Source organism: Elephas maximus, chromosome 16 (assembly GCF_024166365.1).
Source record: "Elephas maximus indicus isolate mEleMax1 chromosome 16, mEleMax1 primary haplotype, whole genome shotgun sequence".
Classification (NCBI taxonomy): Eukaryota; Metazoa; Chordata; class Mammalia; order Proboscidea; family Elephantidae; genus Elephas; species Elephas maximus.
In genome coordinates, this window is record NC_064834.1 from 54,581,744 (window position 1) to 54,606,975 (window position 25,232).

Sequence of the window (25,232 nt, forward strand, 5' to 3'; positions counted from 1 at the left end):
CCGTTTTAGACAATTGTGGATATTCTCCTTTGATACTACACTGAAATTCCACAAGTGGTAGTTTCTTAAAGGTTAGTTGCAGTGTAGAATCTGAAACCATGCTAATGAACTTTGGCACTCTGTTACCTTAAAATCCATTGATCTGAAAAAATTTTGTGGAATAATTCCAAATAATATATGTAGATACTTCTTCTAGGAGGAAGAGCCTAATTTCTACCCTACCTTCCACTTTCCTTGAGGGTGGCCTGGACTTAGTGACTTGCTTCCAAAGAATAGAGTTATAGAAAAGAAAATAGTAACTTAACAGTGGAGAAATATGGCAGATACTACCTTAACCAAATGATAAAGGTGAATATCATCAATGATGTTACATGGATATCATGTACCCCTTGAAATGATGTAACTAGAAAACTCATAGCCCCAGTCTAATCATGAGGAAAACATCAGACAAACCCATACTGGAGGTATTCTACAGGATACCTGGCTAATACTTGTTGAATTTTAAGGATTTCATGCCAAAGTCATGGAAAACAAGACTGAGAAACCATCACAGTCTGAGGAGACTAAGGAGACATGATAACTAAGTGCAATGTGGTATCCTGGATTGGACCCTGGAACAGAAAGAGAGCATTAACGGAGGAAACAGTGAAAGCCTGGAGTTTACTTACTCGTAATGTAAAAGTGTCAATTTCTTAGTTTTGACAAATATATCGATAATGTAAGATGTTAACTACTGGGTGAGGGGTATACAGGAACTCTCTGTACTATCTTTGCAACTATTCTGTAATTCTAAAATTATCCCAAAATAAAAAGTTTATTTAAAAAAAATTCTTTGGAATACTCTGCAACGAATGAATCTGTGAAACATCTCATAACATGGATGAATCTGGAAGGCATTATGCTGAGTGAAATTAGTCAGTCGCAAAAGGACAAATATTATATGAGACCACTATTATAAGAACTCAAGAAAAGGTTTAAACACAGAAGAAAACATTATTTGGTGGTTACAAGGGTGGGGAGGGAGGGAGAGGGGTATTCACTAAAGTAGACAAGAATTATCTTAGGTGAAGGGAAGGACAACACATAATACAGGGGAAGTCAGCACAGCTGGACTAAACCAAAAGCTAAGAAGTTTCCTGAATACAACCAAACTCTTTGAAGGACAGAGTAGCAGGGGTGGGGGCCTGGGGACCATGGCTTCAGGGGACATCGAGGTCAGTTGGTATAACAAAGTTTATTAAGAAAATGTTCTGTGTCCCACTTTGTTGAGTGGTCTCTGGGGTCTTAAAAGCTTGCAAGTGGCCATCTAAGATGTATCAATTGGCTTCAGCCCACCTGGAGCAAAGGAGAATAAAGAACACCAAAGACACAGAGGGAATATTAACCCAAGAAACAATAAGGGCCATATAAACCAGCAACTCCATCGGCCTGACACCAGAAGAGCTAGGTGGTGCCTGGCTACCACCAATGACCGCCCAGACAGGGAACACAACAGAGAGTCCCTGACAGAGCAGGAAAAAAGTGGGGTGCAGAACTCAAATTCATGTAAAAAGACCAGACTTAATTGTCTGACTGAGACTGGAGGAACCCCAGAGGACATGGCCCCCGTACTCTCTGTTAAGCCAAAACTAAAACCATTCCCGAAGCCAGCTCTTCAGACAAAGAATAGACTGGACTATAAGACATAAAATGATACTCGTGAAGAGTGTGCTTCTTAGTTCAAGTAGATACATGAGACTAAATGGGCAGCTCCTGTCCAGAGGTAAGATGAAAAGGCAGAAAGGGACAGGAGCTAGTTGAATGGACACGGGAAATCTGAGGTAGAAAGGAAGAGTATGCTGACACATTATAGGGGTAAATTTTTGTATGAGCAACTAGAGCTGTAAACTTTCACTTAAAGCACAATTAAAAAAAAAAAAATCCAGTGGTCTGTCTTGTACTCGGAATGGACCATTTACCCACACATAATTTTGTAACAGGCTGCAGTAGTCATTTGGAAAATATTGGTTCACTGAATTATTCAGATCTTGAAAACGTTGACACATTTCATTATACCACATCAGAAAAGTCACATTTTCATATTATCGCCTATCTCATCAGGAAAGTCTTTAATTATTGAGAGGCTGTCAAGCTAATGTTGGCAGATACAAGTTTTCCAAATTCTAATTTTTGCTTAAAAGCTCAATTTTATCACTGACAGCAAATGCTGTCAGTTTTCCTTGATGGGGCAGGCTCATTCCATTCATTTTTGAGAAAATATCTTCCAGATACCCAAGTCTTAATAACCACAGTTTATCTGTTCATCATTCTTTCAAATAAAAATGGTGTTTAATAAAAAAAAAAAAAAAGTAGCTAGTTCAACTTGCAACTCAAAAAATTGCACAAGTGCTTTTCTTCAGACAACTGTCATGCTTCAGAATATAACAGTAGTGTTTTATGGTGCTTCTCATTTTGACACATAGATGTCAAAATATATACTCAAGGGTCAAGATTTAATAAAATTAATAATTTTACTGCTTCATCAAGGGCATTTTTAAGAGAATCTCCTTTTTTTTTCCTTTTACTGTGCGTGGTGGTGGAGACCACAGGAACCACTAGCATAGCTTGCTGCCCCTGCCTTGATTTGTGCTAAGGTGCTAGCAGCTTTACTCAACATTGCTTTTGCACTATCACACAGTGAAAAAGGCAAATAGCATCTTAATATTATTATGAAAATTTGTTGACCTCACTGACCTCCTGAAAGGGTCTTAGAGACTTCTAGGCGTCCACGAACCATACTTTGAGAACAGCTCTCCTGAAGTGGCAGTTGCTAGAAAGGTTACAGAGGAAGAGCTGACATTACTGAAGACCAAGTTCATCAGGAAGCAAGAAACCATGATGCAGCACAGTGCATGCAGACGATAACACTCTTCTGCCTTCATTTGTCTTGCTTTTGATGGCTGGTGGAACTTGTCCATTTTTTTGTGATATTTCCATACTCTTTTTAAAGGCTGAAACTCAGACTTTGGTAACTTTTTTAAAAACCATAATCATATATAAGACTTCATTCAGGACATTCAGAAAATTCCACCTTAAACTTTGTTTTCTTTTCTTTGAAGGTAAATCTCACCTGGCTATTGTGCAGCGGGTAAACAATGAGGGAGAAGGGGATCCATTTTATGAAGTTCTGGGAATTGTCACATTGGAAGATGTGATTGAAGAAATCATCAAATCTGAGATCCTAGATGAAACAGATTTATACAGTGAGTAGCATTGTCTGAGTGCAATTTCCCCAAACCTTTGCTTGTTTGTTGTGTTGCTTCTGACATTGTACCTGGAGGCTGTGTGTGTAGGCACAATGTGTGTAGGCTGTGGCTTATAGTACAACCCATTAGTGTGTACCAACCCCTTCACCAGAGGGAGAAAGAAAAGGCAGATCCTGCAATGTCAAGTGGCACTGTTTCTTGAAAAACTGGCTGCTTATAACCAGTATCTGGATGTTACTTACCCTGACCAGAAGGGTCTGCTCCATATCCACCAGTTAAATTTAGCGACATGAGTAAAGAACCATTCTTTACAAAATTTTCGTTTTACACAACTAGGCTAATTATTTTCACATAAATTTCTGTTCTACTCACATTCCTAATTCAAGTACCTAAAAAGCTAGTGAGATTTGTTAAATTGATGGAAAACAAGTATTTAAATTTCCTTGTTCCAGAACTCATGGGTCAAGGGTAAAGGTGATTTTACAAGTTTATGGTTTTACTGGGGTGGGAGGGGGGAGGCAGGACAGGGTAGGGTACATAGTAAGAATGTGTTTTTCGTGTTCTCTGCCTTCTTTCTTTTGGGTGGGGGAGGAGGAAGCTTGGATCAGGGCAAGGGGAGGTAAGTGTCCATAATTTATTTGCCCAAGAAATAAACATGAACCTGGGCTGAGCATTGAACACGCATTCTGTCTCGTCAAAGTGCACAAGCGGATAGTTGGACTGGAGAGCTTAAACTGTCTTCCTCAGCCTCACTCTTAACTGTGTAAGATTCAAGGTTTTCATAATGCCAAAGATGCCCCAAAGCTTGAGATGTTTGGGGCTCCGGGGGGTGGCCTAGAGAAAGAGCATCTGGGCTCTGATTCTCCTGTTTGGCCTCTAAAACATGTCTTGGAGGGGAAAAATGGACTATTCCCATGAGCTGGGGGGCTGGGGACAAAGCCTGCCTTGTTCAAAGCAGAGCAATTTTATTCAGTCCCTCCTTTTGTAATTGAGTAAGTTTTCCAGGTACCCGAAAAGAATAAATTTTATGTTTAGCTAATGACTGTCTTCTGAAAATGTTTCCTTTTTTTTCTTCATGAGCAGTCTTTAATGTCTGTTTTATCCTTGTGACAATTGGAGAGTAATCAGAAGTCTCATGACAGAGAATATTGTTATTTGTGTGTTTACATTCTTTTCATCCTTCCATACAAGTGACTGTTTAATACTAAGTGTATGCCTGTGTGTTTATGTGTTTTCCCAGGGGTAGTATTCATCATAAGGAAAAAAAAATTACAACATTTATGAGATTTTGTGTTTACACTTCTATTCTACATAAATGTTAGTTTAACTTCTTTTAAGCCTTGATCAAACTGATTTCATACAAAGCTGTTGCCTAAGTGGAGTTGCTGACACAAAGTACTGAACTTGCGATTTCAGGCCTATTTTTGAAACTGTTTTTGATCTACGTAGATGATCAGAGATGATGTCAGCCATGGCCATTAGAAAATTGTTTTTAAATTGTGTATTGATTTATACTGCCTAGTTCTCAAAAGAATTTGAGGCACAAGGAAATTACAAGTTTGTGATCACTTTCTCCCCAGGAAAAACCTAGTAATCAGTTTGTTTTGATCTAGGCAGAAAATGGTAATGCAGTGATGATTCCTGGGAAGGGGCCAGCAGTTGGGGTTGTGGCTTAAACTGGTTTTTTTCTTGATCATTCTTTATCCAGAAAAAATATTTGAGAACTGGTTTTGCATTAGACACCTTCCTGGGGTCGGCAAACTATAGCGCACAAGCATCCAACACCTGTTTTTGTATGGCCTGTGAGCGAAGAATGGTTTTTCACATTTTTAAACGTTTGAAGAAAAAGAAAAATCTAAAGAAGAATAATATTTCATGACATGTGAAGATTGTGTGAAACTCAAGTTTCAGCGTCCATAAAGTTTTATTGGAACACAGCCACACTTACTCATTTATGTATTGCCTGTGGCTGTTACCGCAGCTGAGTTGAGTAGTTGCTACAGAGACTGTATAGCCTGCAAAGCTTAAAATATTTACTGTCTGGCCATTGACAGAGGAAATTTGCCAACCCTTGTTCTAGATTGTCTTCTTCACGTTTTCTTGATTTTGAGAATCTCATCGCCCGGGGTAGAAATGAGCAAATGGATATTCAAATATTGTTCTATGAAATAAGTCTTCTTGTTTTTTGTTTTGTTTTGTGGGTTCTGTTTGTTTTTTCTCTTCCAGTAGAGGATTGGGGCCTCTTAAAGGTAGGGACACACATGTACCTTGTGTCCTCTGTAGCACAGTGATTATTTATCACTCGAGTGTGAACTGGATAGCACGATACTGTGTGTGCACCAGGGAATCCCTGGGTGGCGCATTCAGTTAAGTGCACGACTACTAACCAGAAGTTCAAACCCACCCAGTGGTACCTCAGAGGAAAGGCCTGGTGATCTGCTTCCGAAAGGTCACAGCCTTGAAAACCTTACGGGGTGCAGTTCTACTCTGCACGCACAGGATTGCCATGAATCAGAATTGACTTGATGGCAACTTTTTTTGGGGGGGGGGTGGTATGCACTGCAAGGCTACATAACCTCTTGCCATGTGGTTGTCTCAGTTCTATGAGGGTTTTTGCCCAAGTCTGCCAGTAATGTACTTATTAAAGGGCTTTTGCAAAAATCTTCATGAAGTGTGCTCATACTAACCAGGCTACTGTCATCACTTTGGATTGTGTCATGACTGTGCTGTGCTGACTTGATGAGAATTCTGTCTTCCTTCCCCTTTCCATGTGGTGTTTGTATGTAGAGTGTTTGCATCTGGAGAGAGAGTCTAGCCTCTCCAATATATTTTGTCTTTTTCATTCGACAAGAGCCCTGATCTAAAGCAATGCATTTCCATATTATTTTCTTTTCTCATTCCTCCCTCAGCTGATAACAGAACAAAAAAGAAAGTTGCCCATCGTGAAAGAAAGCAAGATTTTTCTGCCTTTAAACAGACAGACAGCGAGATGAAGGTTAAAATATCACCACAGCTTCTCTTGGCAATGCACCGTTTCCTAGCAACAGGCAAGTGCAGCTTATCACAGTTTGAAATCTCTACCAACCCTGGAGCTGTGTTTCTCACCCACCACTGACTGGGGTGGGCTGGGGGTGGAGACTGGGAAATGGGGTGATAAGTAATGCCACTTTTGTGTTTTGTTTTTTTGTTTTGTTTTTGTTTTGTTTTGTTTTTTTCTTTTTAAATTCTCTCCTCTCCTATGTTCAGTGTCGGCATGAACCCTCTGAGACATTTACCAGGGGTGGACCAGTAACTTAAAATTGGTCTGAAAGGTAAGGATGAATGTTAGTGCCACACTGCATGTGTACAGTAGGTCAGGTCGTCTACTTCCAGCTAAGCCCATGGTAGAGCCAGCTGGTGGAGTAAGCTAACGTGCCAACCAGACACCACCTCATTGTTTGGACAGTTAAGTAACTCTCTCTTCAGCTTGCCTTGGAAGAACAGTTGGACATCAGTTGTAACACAGGTGCTATGATTTGCGAAGAAGAAAAATAGACTTTCAAAATTAAGTCTTTATCTTTTATGCTTTTAATGAAATCAGAAATTCTAAGAACTTTGACATGGATTTCTCAATGGTCTCTTCAAATCAGATTGTTAACTTGAGCCCATTTCAGAAGGCAAGCGTTCACATTATTAAAACCACCAACCCAGCCGGCACTGACTGCTCCAGAGAGGTCAAGGTTGAATGGACTTAAGAGACTCACTGACCCTTCTCACATCCCCAGATGGCTCTCTAGGTGAAGGGTGAGCTCTGTTGATCAGGGGAAGTGTAAGAAAATCTGAAGTACCCAGTGGCTTCTAGAAGACGTCTGTGTCCAAGATGGGCAGCTAATTCCTTTCAACTGCATGCTGTATACCTAAAATATTTTTAAAAGAAGGCAAACAGCAACCACATGATGGAATATTATGTACTCATTAAAGATCATGTTTTCAGAGACATGGGAATGCTCACAGTATAATATTTATAACATGGGAAAATACTCATAATTTAAGGTAAAGTGGGAAAAAACAGGATACAAAGCTGTGTGTACCATATGAGTATATTTTGTTTTTGTGTGTACACACACGCATATACACAGGTACATGTGCCTATGTAAGGTACTGGAAAGAAATGCTCACCAAATAGCTAAGAATGACTTTCTGAATGGTTGGTTTGTAAATAATTTTTATTTTCTTCTTTATCTTTTTTTTGTATTTTCCAAAATATCTACGGTGTATTCTTATTTCATTATGCAAATGAGGCACAGAAGCTAATACAGAATTTATAATTTTCATATATATTATATAATTTTTTAAATAAAAAACAAACAGCATCTTTAACTTGTTTATTATTATTTCCTAATTCTGAGATATCATTCCTAATCAGTTAAAAATTACAATTTAATTATCCTCTGAGATTATCATAGAGTCTGGTTTCAGTCTAGCACCCAAAAGTGGGTAATTTTGGTTTTTGTTATTTCAAACAAAATCGACATCTTTGTAAATATTGATCATTACTTTTTTTTTTATTATTATCAAGCTGGAGTGCATGTTGATGTGTGCATGTGCTTTGCTTCTGTTCTCAATTTCTACCTTCCTTTGTTCCCAGAATTTCTCAGGATAGTTGCAATGGGAGAATGAGATGTGGAGTCCCTGTGTCTGTGCACCTGATACTAACCCACAACTAGATGCTTCCTGATCCTTGCTTCTTCCTTTGGCTGTCATTGGACAGTCAGACTATTGTGGCTTGTTAAAGGGCATCCTGACAGTCAAGGAGTGTGCTTCTGGTTGATATTTATTTTTCTCCACCAGAAAATTGGGGTATTTTTATGAGAACTGAAATTGAAAAGGAAAATTTAAAGGAAACAAATATGAGAATTCAGTATTTTCTAATTTTGCCCAGGTAATCTGCCCCCAGTGGATCACCAAATGGAAGTCTTGTTAATCCATATTGTATCACTTTGATTCCAAGTATACTCTTTATCTAAAGACCTTAATTACTAGTATAATTTTTTTCTATCCATTTGAAGTGTAATATCAAGTTGTGTTTATATCTATAGAAGTAGAAGCATTTAGCCCATCCCAGATGTCAGAGAAGATCCTTCTAAGGCTGCTAAAGCACCCCAATGTCATCCAGGAACTGAAGTATGATGAGAAGAACAAGAAAGCCCCAGAATACTACCTCTACCAGCGAAACAAACCTGTAGACTACTTCGTTCTCATTTTGCAGGTCAGAAGAATTATTCAATAGTTGTTTGATCTCATTAAGTTACCCATCTTTCCAGTTATGAGGAGGCTTGGCATAGGTGAATGGGTGTCAAGGTTTATATACTTAACTTCTGGTAGTCTTATATGTGGGAGAATTTAATCTCCCTGTTTCCCATCTTAAAATCATTCTGATATAAAGCAATGCCATTATTTACTTTAATTTCCAAGAGTGAAAGCACTTAGTGATTGCCGAGGTGTTGAGGCAAATGAAGAATGGTGAATTATATGGTTAGTATTTTTTCAGAATTTGGGGAAGTGGCTTTGACTGGGCATTTGCAGTTTAAGTGTCATGGGTTCCCTTGGGTTCTCTTTTTATCATCTTTTCTTTCCCCCACAACTGTACTCATTAGGACTCATTAGGAAGTTGGTCTTACACAACTTCCTAGAGAGATCTTAATATTTCTTCCCTTAACACCATCAAAATAATCTTTTCATTGTTGTTTTTACTCCTGATTACTAACCAGACTCTATTTTACAAAGAACTGTTGTGATAATCAAAGTCTCTCATGGCAATGACAGCTAATTCTTTCTCTCTATAACATAATCCCCTATGCAAGGTGGGAAGGTCAACATAAAATAAAGCATTAGTTTTATTGACTTCTTATACCTCTTTATTGAAGCATTGCTTTTACAAGAAACCTTAGTTTCTTTCAGTACAAGAATATTAGCCCCTTACAAATTGGAGGTATCATTGTAAGAGTATACTTAGTGCTTGGTAGGCCCTGTACTTTACATGAGTTCAGCAAGGACCCAATTACCTAAATGAATTAATAAGGTTCTTTTTATCTGAAAATAACTCTTATCAAATGTCCAGATGTCAGAAACTGCAATGTTTGGGCAGTACTGTGATGTTTGGAAGCAGGATTGAGAAAGTGAAAAAGTGTCGTGAATAACTGGTTACACACCACTTTTGTACAGCCTTTGAAGCTTCTGTTTGCAGGTTTACTGTAGTTCAGAAGGCTGACTTATGATCCCAGTCTTATACAAATCTAGTCTTACTCCACTAACCTCAGTTTTATTCAACCTGGAATTGTGAGTTTTTCTTTTCCTCTGGAGACATAGGCTCAGAATTCTGAGGGTGCTGTTGGTAATTTATTTTACTTACTCCAGATAGGGAACAAAAGATTCGTGTTTCTCATAAAAGCTAGATGTGAAGGTCCCTTAAACCCAGAGAAACTTTGAATTACATTAAAGGCTGTTATTTAGGAGAACTTTGAAGATTGACATTGTGAATTTCAGTGGCAATGTTAGAATCTTTCAATTGTCTATTTTTATATATAGTTAGCATTTATGAAGTTGTGATTCAATTCCTGGCTGATGGATCTAAAAAGAAATTTTATGGACGAGAGATTTCATGATCCTTGTCCATTTAGAAGTAAATCTTTTAAAGATATTTTTGATAAGGCATATGTACCTGTATTGGAATATCTATGTCATATTAAATATTATGTAAATGTGACCAGTTTTTTTTAACTCTCAAACTGATTACTTCATGGGAATTTTATAAATAGTGTGTGTATTTGATTAAAAGGACTTATAGAAATGTTTAAACTCTGTATGTTTAGTAAAAATTATGATTTTTGCAAAGGACCCCTGGTGGCACAACAGTTAAGCGTTTGGCTGCTAAGTGAAAGGTTGGCGGTTCAGACTCGCCTAGCAGCTCCACTGGAGAAAGACCTGTCAGTCTGCTCCCATAAAGATTACAACCTGGGAAACCCTATGAGGCAGTTCTACTCTGTCACATGGACTGTACTCAATGGCACCTACCAACACTCTGGGTATCTCAGGTAATTGGCTACTCTGCAAAACCATGTTGTTGCCATCGAGTAGATTTTCAACTCATAGCAACCCCATGTGACAGAGTAGAACTGCCCTATAGGATTTTCTAGGCTGTAATCTTTATGGGAGCAGATTGTCACGTCTTTCTCCCGTGGGGCTGCTAGGTGGATTCAAGCCACCAGCCTTTTGGTTAGTAACTGGGCGCTTAACTGCTGCACCATCAGGGCTTCTTACCCATAGTATGGCAAATTGAAATACCATATTGCCGTCCGTCAATCTAACATAGCTATTGTGATTTATAAAGTGTATGCCCCCTAAGATGTCACCCAGTCGACGTTGGGAAATCATGCCAGGTTATTGAGTGTGTCCCACTGCATTTCAATAGTATGAAAGCAAAAGAGAGCAGCAGTATCTGCCTTTCCTGCCTCAGCCTCAGAGCCAGTGAGACGCCCTCTTCTGCGGATTCCAGAAACAACTCTTTACTGAATTGATATTTGGGATACAGTTAGTTATTGAAAGAAACACATCATTTTTTAGTTTAACCCTAGATGAAATAAAGTCTAATTTTTCGAAAGCAAACACTTTAAGTAAACCAAATTAAGAATATTCTATAAATTACTATGCACATAACCTCCTACTACATAGATAGAAAAAAGTAAAACTTCAAATTTTATCTGAAAAAAATAGATTTTAAACTAAAATGTATTGAAGTATCAGTAAAGACAACTGTAAAAGCACAATAAATCATGAAAACAACTTTATTGACTATATTTGCCTTAAATAACTTTAAAAAAATGTGTAAAGTAGAAGTGGATAGAAACAATTTTGGTAGAAATAGTTTTCTGTCATCATAATAAGAGCAAGCATACCCAGAAAAAAATGTTATAGTTTTAAATTGCACAACTAGTAAAATAAAATAAAAAGGGATTTGGAGAAAATTAAACATAAAAGCCACAGAATTACACTTTTTAAAAAGCTTACATGACTCTTTAATAAATATTGATTATTTATTATGTCACAAGGTAAGTTCTAGTAAAGACAAAAAGATAGAAATTTTATAAAAAACTACCTGCATAGATCATAATGAAATAAAGTTAGAAATAAAAATATATAATTGAAAAGTACTAGGGTCGTTATGAGTCAGAATTGACTCAATGGCAATGGGTGGGTGGGTAAGCCATATTAAAATTGTGATAAATTCTCTTACACAAGTTTATTCATAAGATGCAGAACAGAGTATATGATATGCTCTCATTTGTGTAAAAGAGAAAAAGACTGTCTCTTTTTTGATTTTACAGAAACACACACATACACATACGGAACTTCTCTGGGGGGTTACTCAGGAAACTGGGAACAGTGGTGCCTCCAAGGAAGGAAGCTTGGAGGACTGGGGTTAGTTGTGGAAGGGAGACTTACTTCTCCTTTGTATGGTTTGAATTTCTTACCAGGCACATGTGTTACCTATTTAAACAAATAATCATAAAAAAAAATAGAATTAATGACAAATTAATAATTATCCTAAGTAGCAACTGAAGGAGAGAGGAAAATATATAGACTATCATTTTTTATCATTAAAGACTAATACTGAACAATGTAAAGACCATATATGTATCAAAATTCCAAAAGATTTTATTCCTTTAAGTACAGTAGTCCCATTTTATCCCCAAGGGTTATTATATTCCAAGACCCCCAGTGGATGCCTGAAACCATGTACCAAACCCTATATATACTGTGTTTTTCCCTATACATGCATACCTATCATAAGGTTTAATTTATAAATTAGGTACAGTAAGAGATTAACAGTAACTAATAATAAAAAATAGAACAATTATAACAATATACAGTAATAAAAGTTACATGAATGTGGTCTCTCAAAATATCATTGCACTGTACTCATTCTTCTTGTGATGATGTGATATAATACAATTTTTTAAATTAAGTCAAGAACTTTCACCTTTTCACTTAAAGAAAGCACTTTATGGCTTCTTTTTGGCATATTGGAATTGCCAGCATCACTACTATCGAGCTTTAGGATCGTTGTTAGGTAAAATAAGGGCTACTTGAACACAAGCACTGCCAGTGGACCTGATAACCCAGATGGCCACTAAGTGACTAAGGGCAGGTAGCATAGCGTATACAGCGTGGATACAGTGGACAAAGGGATGATTCACATCCGGGGCAGAACAGCGTGAGATTTCATCATGCCACACAGACCAAACCAAGAACTCTTTGCCGTGGAGTGGATTCTGACTCATAGCGACCCTACACAGAACAGCGGGCAATTTAAAACTTTTGAATCGTTTATTTCTAGAATTTTCCATGAAGTATTTCGGACTGTGGTTGACTGTGGGTAACTGAAAACGCGGAAAGTGAAACCATGAATAAGGGGTACTTAGGCAAATAAGAAAATAAGAAAAAATAGAGAACTATAATTATTAGATAAAGAGCAAAGTAGCAAACTAAAAAAAAACAAAACCAAGTAAGAAAAACTGTCTTGAAAATGAAAAAGCCTTATAACTCATAAATAAAATCAAGATTTGCTTGTTTTAAAAGATTTAAAAAATCAGTATTCTATTGGCATAATTAATGTTATAAAAGAGAAAATGCAAAATGAGTTCTCCCTCTTCTTTCAAAGCAGTGAGAATTCAAGGATTTGCTAGAAAAAAAATCAGAATTGAAGAACTTGATTTCTGTATTATACAAGTAGAACAAGGTGGCATGATGGTCAGATGCATTTTTTATGGCCAATGTGAGCTTAAATGTAAAATTTCATAATATTATGGGTCAGTCTCACTTGTGAACATTGATGTAGAATTCCTAAATAAAATGGTAGCAATTAGAGAATAACATACCCATAGAGTTATTTATGGTGACTATGAGTGAGTTAATTTTAGAAATGCTGGGCTAGTTTAATATAAGAAAAACAGAACCAAAATACCCAGTGACCCAGTGCCATTTAGAACCAAAATATGTGACATTAATTAGAAAGTGGTGGGGGGGAAAACCCTTATGCTCACATCAGTAGATGTCAGAAAGGCAATTCTGAACATTAAGCATCTGTTCTTGACTTCAGAAAGCAAACAAAATAATCTAGTAGACAAAAAGGAAAAAGCACTGTAAAACCAATCATACCCTTTGAACTGGCAGCGTCATGTTTGGGAATACACACAGACAATCCCTCGTACCTGGAGCCCTGGTGGTACAGTGGTTAAGAGCTAGGGGGGAGCTAGGCTGCTAACCTAGCCACTCTTTAGAAACCCTATGGGGCAGCTCTACCCTGTACTATAGGGTCACTCTGAGTCAGAATCCACTCAACGGGAGCAGGTCTCCATCATACACATAAATAGACTTATAGCAAATCTATTAATTATAAAATAGTAGAAATAGTCCATGTATCTAATAGCTAATCAGATCGAGAGATGATAATATGCGGAATCGTTTTGTAGTCATGAAAAAAGTGGAAAGCACATACAAAAATGTGCCAAGTAAAGAATAGTGTTTGCAGTTAGTATAACTGTTAACAAACTATTTTTGAATATAAATCATCAGAGTAATAAATAGATCACTGTATAATTTAGATAGTCGGTGTCTCACAGTGAAGCATTTGCTGGAAAATGTGTGAATGTGCAAATCAAAAATAATATGGTTGTTCTCCTTAGCATATAACCAAATTATAATGTGAGTCAATATAAAGAGTAATAGTCAAAGTGTAGCTGTTTTCTTTGCCAGTTAAACAACCCGTAGAAAGGAACCCTTTTTTTTTTTTTTCCTGTAGCTAGTTTTCCTTATTGATTTTATTCCTCAAGTAAATGTTGTTATTTTTTTTCCTGTCCACACTCTCTTTTTTAGGGCTTCTGACATAGGTTACAAAACGGGTTTTCCCTATGTAGAGTGGGGTTTGTTTTGTGAGGGTGGCATCTTAGAGTTCACACAACCCTTGACAATACTTCCTACACTTTCACTTGGTCTTGGGAAAGGAATGTCAGCCTTCCATGTCACACCTCCTCACAGACTGTTGACTTGCAGTGCAATAATGTATTCTCGACCTTGAGTAAAGTATAGGTAACAGCCATTTTAAAAGAAAATAATTGACTTGGGCTCCCAAAGTTTACTCTGGAATTTTTATTATGCTATTTAATATGTATAAATATAAAGCCAGGCATAAGCTCTGTTTGCTTAGAACCAGTATATACAGCTACAGATGAAAACAAATTTGCAAATTGATACTAAATTTTAAATGTGTGAATGACCTTGTTTGGCCAATGCTAAAGCACTATGGCTAAGGATGCCCTGGGGCAGGCTGTTTTGCACTCAGCACCCCCAGGCCTCCTGGCACCCAGAGTTGACTGAACCCTGTACCCCTTTGCTCAACACGAGCTACTTTGAATGTTCATACCTTACGTTGTGCTACTATTTGGCCTCCACTGGGTGTGACTGAGTTATTTATGTTAAATCCTATTCTGTTCCTTTCTCTTTAGCTCAGTGCTTCTCACACTTTCATGCGCGTAGGAATCAGCCGGGGATCTTGTTAAAATGCAGATTCTGATTCTGTAGGTCTGGTGAGGGTCTCGGATTCTGCATTTCTAACTAGCTCCCAGTTGGTTGAGTGCGAAGGTTTGGCCATGATGATAAAAGTAGCATAACTTCTTACCAATCTGATTGGAAACACAAATGCAAATGCTGGCACTGACATCTGGTGGCAGCACTTGGTTAGAAGATGGCCAACCAGATGGTCCAAAATATGTATAAATTGGTTTTTTGACCACTGAAGTTTTTTTTTTTTTAATTAAAAATTCACGAAGCAAATGTGCAGTGTCCCAGGACTACATCTGCAGACTCTAGATTGAGACATATTGCTGGAGAACATTTAAGCCCTGGAGTTACACAAAGCCACAAACAGATGTGATGTGGGCACTGGCATCTGTGGGTGGGTTTTCCTCTCCTTCTGTGACTGCCAGGCACTGCTGGTGAACACAACCTGATGTTTGTGACTGTGGCATTTAATTAGCTCCTTTCAGGGGTCAAGTTCCACTGCGTACTTTGTGATGGCGATTTAAAAAACAAAACAACAGCAAAAACTCAACTTGAGAGTAAGCTGGAGATCAACAAGATTCTCAGCACGTGGTATTTGAGAAGTCCTCTAGTCTTCTGAGTCCATGGTATACACTGATCATTTCATCTTGTTTGTGTTGCTGTGATTGTGCCTGTACTAACTTAGAGGATTTCCTCTTTAAGGACTGTTGCATACTTTGTGAATGCTTAGAAACTTTGAGGCGAGGTTATCTACTGGCTTCCTCAAAAGAAAGGTAGGATTCTGTGATGGTAACTTTATTCAGGAAGTCCAGCTTTGCTTCGGACAGTGAGATCTTCTTCCAGTTTTATCATTTTACAGACATGAAGCCCTGGGTTCCTTTGGGAATGACTGGAGCCCATTGTGTCCTGTCCTGTTCTTTTTGGTGATATGCTAGAGTAGAGTAATTTATGAATATTTCAAAAGTAAAATTGAGATGTAGCTCCTTCCCTGTCTGGAAAGAGTTGTTATCTGAGAAGATACTGCAGTTGACTTTGAGTCAGGGAAGCCATTTCTTCGTAGGGGTGACCCTAATTTTGTGTACTGGTAGGTTTGTTTGAAAATGATAACTTGTTAGAGTCATTGACACACATAAATGAACAAAAGATGTCTTTACTGGATGTTTCTAAAACGTGTTTGCCAGAAGAGCTTAACTCCTAGAGAGAGAGCTATAGGACTGGACAGTTTTAAAAGCTTTTGAATTGTAGAATCATAAAATTGCGAGAGATGAGAGGAACCTCAAGGATCCTTTACCCTATTACAATTTTATAAATGAAGTAAAATTAATCTAGTGAAGTGGTTTCTAAATACTGGTACTTGAGAAAGTTTTCACTAGTTTGAGGCAAGATGAGAAAAATACAGTCGTAGTGAGTTTTTCAGGGTTTTCAGATCACCAGGCCTTTCTACCTAGTCTGTCTTAGTCTGGAAGCTCTGCTAAGAATCAGTTTATCTACCTTATAGCCTGGTAGATCTAGACTAGATAAAATCCAGGAAGAAGAGAGCTGATCCTCTGCTGCCCAGGGTCTTGTCTTGAAGAGAGGTCAGCTAAAAATGGCTCAGTCTGTGTGGAGAGCTTTGATTCTTTCTGCAGCTGTCCTCATTTAATTAGCAGACTCACCGCTACTGTGACTTTGCAGAAGTCTCTGGAGAGGCAGGGCCCTGCAGTGTTCCAGAGCTGGGGCCATTGTTCACAAATAGAGCCTTAGAGCACTGATCCCAAAACTTGGCTGCACACTGGAATCACCTGGAGAGCTTTTAAAAGTCCTAATGTCCGGGTTGCACCCCATACTAATTAAATCAGAATGCCTGGGGATTGGAGCCAGGCATCTTTTGTTGTTGTTGTTGAGAATATACACAGCAAAACATACACTGATTGAACGGTTTCTACATGGAATCTTCAGTGCCATGGACCGCATTCTTCTTGCTGTGCAACATGCTCTCTCTCCTTTTTGGGGTTATTACTTCCCCATTAACATAAACTCACTGCCCCCTATGCTTCCTATCTAATCTTTCAAGTTCTGTTGTCAATTTGATCCCGTGTACATAATTCTTAAGAGAGCACAATGCTCAAGGCAGACATTTTGTACTAGTTAAGCTAACCTATTGTTTGGTTTTAAAAAAACTGCAAAGGATATTTTTGGTCTAAGGTTTAAAGATTATTTCAGGGCAGTAGTTTCAGGGGTTCATCCAGTCTCCGTGGCTCCAGAGACCCTGGAGCCATGGAACAAAACAGGACTAAAGGGGTGCACCAGCCCTGGGGCAGGGACTAGAAGGCAGGAGGGAACAGAAAAGCTGGTAATAGGGAACCCAGGGTTGAGAATGGAGAGTGTTGACACGCTGTAGGGTTGTTAACAAATGTCACGGAACAAGGTGTGTACTGTTTGATGAGAAACTAGTTTGTTCTGTAAACCTTCATTTAAAGTACAATAAAAAAAAAAAAAAGAGAAAGAAAGAATTTAGGTTCTGTTCTGCATTTTCCCCAGACGTCAGTATTTTTATAAACTCCCAGTTGATTCCAGTGTACAACAGTGTTTGGGAACGTCTGTCTCTGAGTTTACTAGCCGAGGTTCCAAGCATGAAAGAAGTAAGTGCTGTCCTGAAGCATGCCTCTTCCAAGAGATAGGCAGGATATAATCCACAGGGTCTTGTTTTGGAAGTGACTGTTGTCCTGCTGGTCCTGACAGTTCATCACAAAAGAATTGCGAGCTGACGCCCATTTGCAGGGACACAGAAGCCCCTGTCACTTGGAAAACAAATTATCAGGTTAACTCAAGATCAATAAAGATGGAAGTCAGGTTATGAGGTTCTGTCACATTTGAGACTTCCTCCCAATTTTCTGCATAAAAGTTCAGGTTAGAAGATGGTCCTGCCAACGCTGACAAATAGCATTTACATACGTATTAACTCTGTGATACAAAATCAAGGATTAGTCTATGAATAAATGGATAAGTAACCAAGAAGACAGATGTCATCTGGCACTTCCATTTTTATTTCTCTTCCTCTCTGAATATTGTGTCCCTACATCCTCTCTCCTTCCCCTCCTCCCTTCAAGGACCCTGCTCCCTCCAAGATCAGCCACTTTGTCCTGTGTCCATTCTGTCCTGCCAGCTTTTGGCTTGTGCTTCCTCAGTTACCCTCCATGCTGGCTTTCTTCCCTCCCACTTAATTCACACACTGGAGCCCCTAACCCTAAGCAGCCTTCATTTGACTCTGGTGCCCACGCCCTCCGCACAGCGTGCCATTTCTCTTCTCCTTTTAACCAGGAGTTACCCTGTTGTCAGAACTTTCTCCTGCCTGCCCTGTCCTCATCCCCACCATCTGATTTCTTTCTTCTCTCTGTGTGGGAAATATCCTGAAGGCCACCAGTGACTCCCTCACCAGTAGTCTCACTCAACTTGACCTGTAGATTTGATACTGCTGACCATCGCTTTATTTGTGAAACTCTTCTGTCTCCTAGTTTCTGTGATGATACAGTTGTCTGGTTCTTCTCCTGTTGTCTGTTTCTTCCTTTTGTACCGTATTGGTTACCTCCTACTCTGTCGCTATCTGCAGTTTGGTCCTTTTCTCTTTCCATCTGTGTTATTTTATCCACTCTCAGAACTCCCTCTCCAATTCTGACCTTTCTCCTGACCTTCCATTTCAGTCTTTCTGATGGACTTTTCAAAAACCATTGTTATAAAATGGAGTTTGTCCTCTCTCTCCCTCCACTACCTCTAACTCACCTCTTTCCCACCTCGTCCATTTCTACTCCTGGTGTTACCATTCGTCACGTCCCTCCAAGCAGACCTCTGTTGTGTGATTATCGGCTCCCCCCCCCAAACCTTTTATACTTCTTTCTCCTTAGCGCTTCACCAAGTTATGTTGATTCCTCATTCATAGATTCTCTCATAGCAATCTCTGTCCAGTCACATGACTACCACCCAGATAAGTCTAGACTTTATCCTCCTCACCTGTTAGCCTGTCATTCAAGGAGCTCCAGCTCCAAGTCAACCTGCTCACCAAGCTGCCTTTCCAATCCAGTCTCCTTCTCCTTTCCTGTGCAAACCCAGAGAGCCTGTGGTCTGCTGTCCCCCCCTCTGACCTTCCTTCACACCATTTCCTTCTCTGGGATCAGTGAATCCTAATCATCCTCAGAATTTACTGCCAAAAACAAAAAACATATTTGTCTTTAATTATAAGAACAGGAAGTATATATTTTTTTGTCTGAACTCCTAGATTCCTGTTGTCTTTTTTTCATGTAGAACTTTTGTTTACTGCCTTGTGTCATCAGTTGTCATGTGCTGCCTTGTACCCACTGGATTGTAAGCTCTTGAAGAAAAGGACTGTCTTCTCCCAAGGCTCCCACAGCCTCTACTGTAGGACCCTGCATGCTAAGGGGGTTTTAGTACCTGTTTGTTTGCAGGTCAATTTTATATTATGGATGGAGTTTTAAATTTCTTTTTTTAATAGCAAGAGAACTGTTTAGGGAGTGATAAAGCCAGTGTCTCCATGGAGAGGAGGAGATCCTAAAAGAGACAACAGATAGTCTTTTGAAGAAGTGATTTGAGAAAAGTCTAAAGTAATTGGGAATTTAGAATAATTTCACAGGAAGCGATCAAAATACTAGGAAATAAGTATTCAGGACAGTGCATCTGTGGTTGGTGTAGTGTAGGCCGTTGGTGAAGAGCTTGTTCTCTGGTTACTTAATCCTTCTGAACCCCACTCCCCTGATGTATAAGGGAGGGGGGAATAGTTGTGTCTACTTCATAGAGGTGTTATAAGCATTAAATGAATTAATGAAATACTGTAACCTGTTAGCACAGTTCCTATTCAATAAAAGGTAGCATAAGTTCTGTTCACCCATTGTAAAGGATCCACAATAGAGGAGCTCTCCCACTGGAGAGGCAATGTAAGGAATGTCAACAGGAGCCTTCCTGACCCTTGGCTTGGAAACCTAGAAGTGAAACTCAACTTTCGAGGGTATTTCAGTAGCCTAGAAAATGCATATTGAACATCTACCATGAAGAGTAGGGATGAATAAGGCCCAGTGTATCCCCAGAACAGATGAGGGTAAAGGAGAAGGTGTAGGCAAGGTAGAGAAAGGGAAGAGAAGGGAAAATCTTGGGGAAGAGAGGGGAGTTTGGTCCTGATGGAAGGAGACTTTCTCAAGGTGCTTTCCAAGACAGTGAGGAGATGTCCCATAGTGTTGAGGAGCCTTTGGGGAGCCTGGATGACACAACAAGGGATTGGTTGGTCAGGACACTGCCAGTGGGATGGGAGTGGGTTCTGTCCCTGGGAGCCAGTTTACTCCTCTCTGTTCCTTGGCCACAAACCCTACTGACCCTTGACCCTGATTCTGCCCCAACTCTCACTCCTGCAGGACAGCTCAGGTGACCAAGCATCTCCCCAGGGTTTGTTCCCCTGATGGAGCTAGAGCACCAGCTTTTTATTACTGGGAGGGCTCCTGAATTCCAACAACTAAGAATATTGGGAAAAGGTTAAGTGGACTTGCAGAAATTTAATATCACACTTCTACTGTCATCTATGCATATCCAGGAAACCCTGCTGGTTTAGTGGTTAAGAGCTACTACGGCTGCTAACCAAAAGGTTGGCAGTTCGAATCCACCAGGTGCTCCTTGGAAACTCTATGGGGCAGCGCTACCTTGTCTTACAGGGTCGCTATAAGTCGGAATCGACTCGACAGCAACGGTACGGTACAGTATGCATATCCAGTTTTCATATCTAAGGTGAATTAGCCCACTCCTCTATCTAAATGAGAAAACATTATCTGAGGTTTTACCTCCTTGGGATTGGTGGGGAAGGAATTTAGGCAAGAATCTGAGGAAAGATCATATCTTCTATAGAGTTTGCAAATATTTACGTAATTGGGCTGAAAATACCCCTGTTTTTCTTTCCACAGGGGAAAGTAGAAGTAGAAGCTGGGAAAGAAGGTATGAAGTTTGAAGCGAGTGCTTTTTCATACTATGGTGTAATGGCCCTCACAGCCTCTCCAGGTGAGTTACTTTCTCGGCCTTTTGGAGCAGAGCTCAGTTTTCAGAAGTAATGCCCTCATCTTTCTCTCTGTACCTGCCAGTCAACCTTCATTATTTATTTTTTGAATTTTTAATTGAAGTATAACGTATACAAAAAAATCTATACAAAATGATAAGTATACACATCTCCATGAATTTTCACAAGCAGAACACACCTGTGTAAACCGACACCCAGACCGAGAGACATAATATTACCAGCCCCCCACCCCCGGCACCCCTTCACACTCCCTTCTAGCCACTGTCCCCCAGAAGTAACCACTATCGTGACTTCTAAGCAGAGAATAGTTTTGCCTGTTTTGAGAGCCTCATATAAATGGAATGACACAATACATATTATATTGAGTCTGGCTTCCTTCACTCAACATTATGCTGTGACATTCGTCTGTATTGTTGTGTGTGATTGTAATTCATTTAATCTCGTTGCTCTGTAGGATTCCGTTGTGTGACTACACCACAAGCCATTTATTCTGTTCTTTTTATTGTTGGAGGATATTTGGGTAGTTTCCTGTTGGGGTTATTATGAATAGTGTAGCTATGAACATTGTTGTACGTCTTTTTGTAGACACGTGTGTGCATTTTTACTGGGCATAGACCTTGGGGTGGAATTGCTGGTCCTAAGGTGTGTCTACCTTCAGCTTCAGTGGATACGGCCCAGCAGTTTTCCAAAGTGGTTGTACCAGTTTACATTCCCACCTGTACTGTATGAGAGTTCCCCTTGCTGTATATTCAACACTTGGTAATGTTGAGTCTTTTAAATGTTAACTATTCTGGAGGTTTAAATTTGCATATTCCTGAGGATAAACGAGGTTGTTACCATATATTTATTGCCTACAGCCAGCTCTTTTTATCCGGAAGGCTGGCCAGCTGAGTCACCCAGCTCAGGGTAGGTATGCCATGGAATATTTGACTAAGCTCCCTGAGCACAGGATCCTAAGATGCCAGCAAGCAGTGTGTGTCTTTGAAGGAGCACGAACACAGATCCCTGTTGTATGCTGTCTCATCTCTGGGACTGGGACTCGCATGGCCCTTTGCATTGCACACTTTATGGTGTGCATTTGCTACCTTTCCAAAGCTGGAACTTGTCGGCAGGTAAACAGATGCTGGAATGCCACCTTGTGGCCAAAACACCAAATGACATGCCATGCTAGGAGAGGTTTTCTACAAACCTCAAATGTACAAATAGCCCATCCTAAAAAAACGCTGTCACTTCTGAAAACCAGTTTCTGAAGGGGGAGGGGATACCTCCAGACAAGTCCATTTTGTGACATCAGTCCTCATCTACTGCACCACACAACAGTCTCAGGCACCCAAGGATATTACAGTTAGAAAACCAGGGAAGTATCAAGAAAATTGTCAAATACTTCTAAACCTCCCCTGCCCTGGATGCCTATTCTTACCGTCGGTTGTGGTGCAGGTTCTGAGTCATGTGGGCACAGCAACCCTGCCAACTGCTGACTAACACCCAGCATGAACAGGGGCCTGTCTAACCGACTTCAGTGGTAGGCTTCTGTGTAAACTTGAAGGTGAGCTTCCTTTTTCACTGTTTAGTGAGAGAGACAGGATGATTCTTAAATAGGCAGGAGAAGACCTGGGCTGCAGCCTTAGCTCCTTCACATACGGGTTGTGTGACTTTGAGGAAGACCCTTGGTTTCTTCACTATTAAGAAGATACAAAATACTACTTCATGAGATTGTTAGTAGAATGTAGTCATGCTTGCCTAAGTGCTTCATCACCTTTCAAGCATAAAAGGAAATGTTGGTATAACAGTAAGGTGTTATAACGATGACTGTTGTTTGGCAGCCAACCTCAGATTCCCCTCAGGTTAGCAGAACCAGATTTAGAAGGTGGCTTTAAAAAGAAAGCTAGAAGAGTAGTACGTTTTTATTTAGATTCTTGAAACCTAAATACTAGCCCAGTTCATATTGAAATATAGATTCATATAATGACAGATCCCAGTCAGAAAAGGAACCAAAGAGCAGTCCTTCCGTATAGCAAGCCTGTGGGGCTGCAACAGGCTCACCTAGTTTGGAAATGCTAGGAAGGCAGGGAGTTTCATTGATAGCATCTTATTTATTACAAAGCCTAGCATTTTACTTGATTGTACAACCAGGATTTAGGGTTTTGCATATTCATTGAGAGATACAATTAGTACATGAATCTCAAGGTAATGTTTTTATTCATTAATGTTAGTTGTATAGAGAAAACATACCAGAGGCATTTCTCCAGATCTGCCCAGAAAGTATGACCAGTAGGACAGTGTTGGTGGGACTTTTCGGTCAGATGGAGCTTCAGGCTCCCTGTCTGAGTACGTAACGGTGGGGATGACTTTGGTCTACCATTCCCAGGAAATCTGTGTATGGCAGTCTGTATTTACTTTCTCTATTTTGAAATTTAAAAACGTTCCAAAGCAATTCAAAGTATTGGGTCAAAATATAAAGGGACTAATTAAAAATGAATAACTAATTTCTTGCCACAGATGGGGACCTGTGCACTGAATGAGTATCGGAGTGCTGGCCCTGGTGGCTTGGGTTATACTCTTATGGCAGTTGGTGAATTGAGGTCCCCCTTCTATGTGGCTATTTGTGATTTAAGTCCTTAGGAAGAGCACATTTTAAGGAATAAGCCTCAGTTGCGTGCTTAAGAGATTTCTAGGTTAGTAAGAAGCATGTGAACGGAGTGTATTCATCACAGGCCTTCCTGTAATTTATCTTCCTGGAAAGCAGCGCGTGTTTCCTTTTTGTTTACATAACATCATATAGGCCCTTGCGTTTCTGGAATTGAATGTGCATATTAGCGGAACAGGTGTTCACTCCCCTCTCCTGATGACAGAGATCTCCTCTCTTGCCTTTTGATACAGTCTCACCCTGTTTTTCTCCATTTTCAGTTCCTTTGTCCCTGTCTCGTACCTTTGTTGTCAGCAGAACAGAATTGTTAGCAGCAGGTTCTCCAGGTAATTCTGCATGTTTCCTTTTTCATAATTCTCCTAATTGCCTTGCCCTTGACTCCATAAAAGCCTGCTGGCCAGGCCTGCTCCCTTTATTTGGACAAGGCCATTTTCAGTTTTCCTTTGAGCTCCAAAACCCCAGGGTTCTGTGGCTTAACAGTGAGCTATCCAGGAAAGCAGAAGCCCATTGCAGATGCAGAAAGAGTTTGGGAGGCTGGAAGGGAATTTTGGAGCATGAACAGTGATGAAAAATGGAGAGAGTGGTTCTGGAGTGGACCTTCAGTGTTCTCTGCCTATCTCGCCCCCACTGCTGGCCTGGAAGTTTCAGGACGGCAAAGGGGGGCTGCTGTTGGTCCTGGCTCTGACCTCTGCAGAGTTGTGGTGTTTGGAGTGTGCAGAGACCCAGAGGACTCGCAAGTTCTGCGGAGCTCATTCTGCAGAGCACATTCAGCTGAAAGCCTAAAGCGCCACGAAGTTTTCTTGGAACGCAAGGAAAGTATCCCATCCACCCTCAGAGGCCCACACTCTTCCGGACTTTTTCTAACATCCGTGTGAATGGGTGCACGCGTTTCTGTGCTGGTCAGGCAGGTGGCCCTGACTTCTCCCTGATTCCCTCTCTTTGTTTTGAAATTAGTACTGTGCACATTCCTAACCAGCTGCTGATTATTTCCCGGCGGGAGGGTTTGGTCATGCCTAGCTAATATGTCCAGCTGTTACAAAGAAAGAAAAAGGTTTAATCTGTCTTTAATTAAAAGTGCTGGACTTTCCTATTTGGTAGTACAATGTTTCTGTATTTATTTCGTTCTGCACAGCTTATATTTTTAAATCTGATTGATGAAATTTGCATTTCATAACCCAGTTTCAGCAGAACTCTAAAACGCTGATAAGTGAAGGAGGCAGTTCTTGTCTTAGAAAGAAGATAATGTTCCCTCAAATGTTTCCTTTTAAAAATTTCATCTTGCTTGGGGTAAGATATTATTCCTAGAGCTGTTTGAATCAGACCAGCTGGCAGAATATATATGTATGCACCTTGGTGGTGCAGTGATTAAGTGCTTGCCTGCTAACCAAAACGCTGGTAGTTCAAACCCAGCTAGCAGCTCCATGGGAGAAAGCCCTGGCAGTCTGCTTCCATAAAGATTACAGCCTGCAAAACCCTGTGGGGCAGTTCTGCTCTGTCCTCTAGGGTTGTTGTGAGTTGGAATCAACTTGACTGCACGTAAACAGCACAACAACATATATATACTTATGTATAAATAAATACACACATACATGCATATGTATATACACATATGTGTACGTATATGTGTGTGTGTATTTTATTGTCGCCACCCTATTTGATTTCATCTGCTGTGCATTTAAAATGTAACAAATGAGGA

The 25,232-nt window shown here is 39.8% G+C and overlaps 1 protein-coding gene across 4 annotated transcripts in view; it reads left to right on the top strand.

The window, feature by feature from the left end:
* The window catches only part of CNNM2 (cyclin and CBS domain divalent metal cation transport mediator 2), a 180,520-nt gene that overhangs the window by 140,029 nt on the left and 15,259 nt on the right, over positions 1-25,232 (top strand). Inside the window, exons 2-6 of one of the 4 annotated variants that reach the window (XM_049855938.1) lie at positions 3,099-3,242; positions 6,155-6,292; positions 8,324-8,493; positions 20,780-20,873; positions 23,797-23,862. In XM_049855938.1, the coding sequence (XP_049711895.1) occupies positions 3,099-3,242; positions 6,155-6,292; positions 8,324-8,493; positions 20,780-20,873; positions 23,797-23,862 (612 nt within the window). Of the gene's footprint in view, positions 1-3,098; positions 3,243-6,154; positions 6,293-6,491; positions 7,553-8,323; positions 8,494-20,779; positions 20,874-23,796; positions 23,863-25,232 lie in introns of those variants that run through there. The other 3 variants (XM_049855939.1, XM_049855940.1, XR_007513506.1) reach the window with 3 other exon arrangements.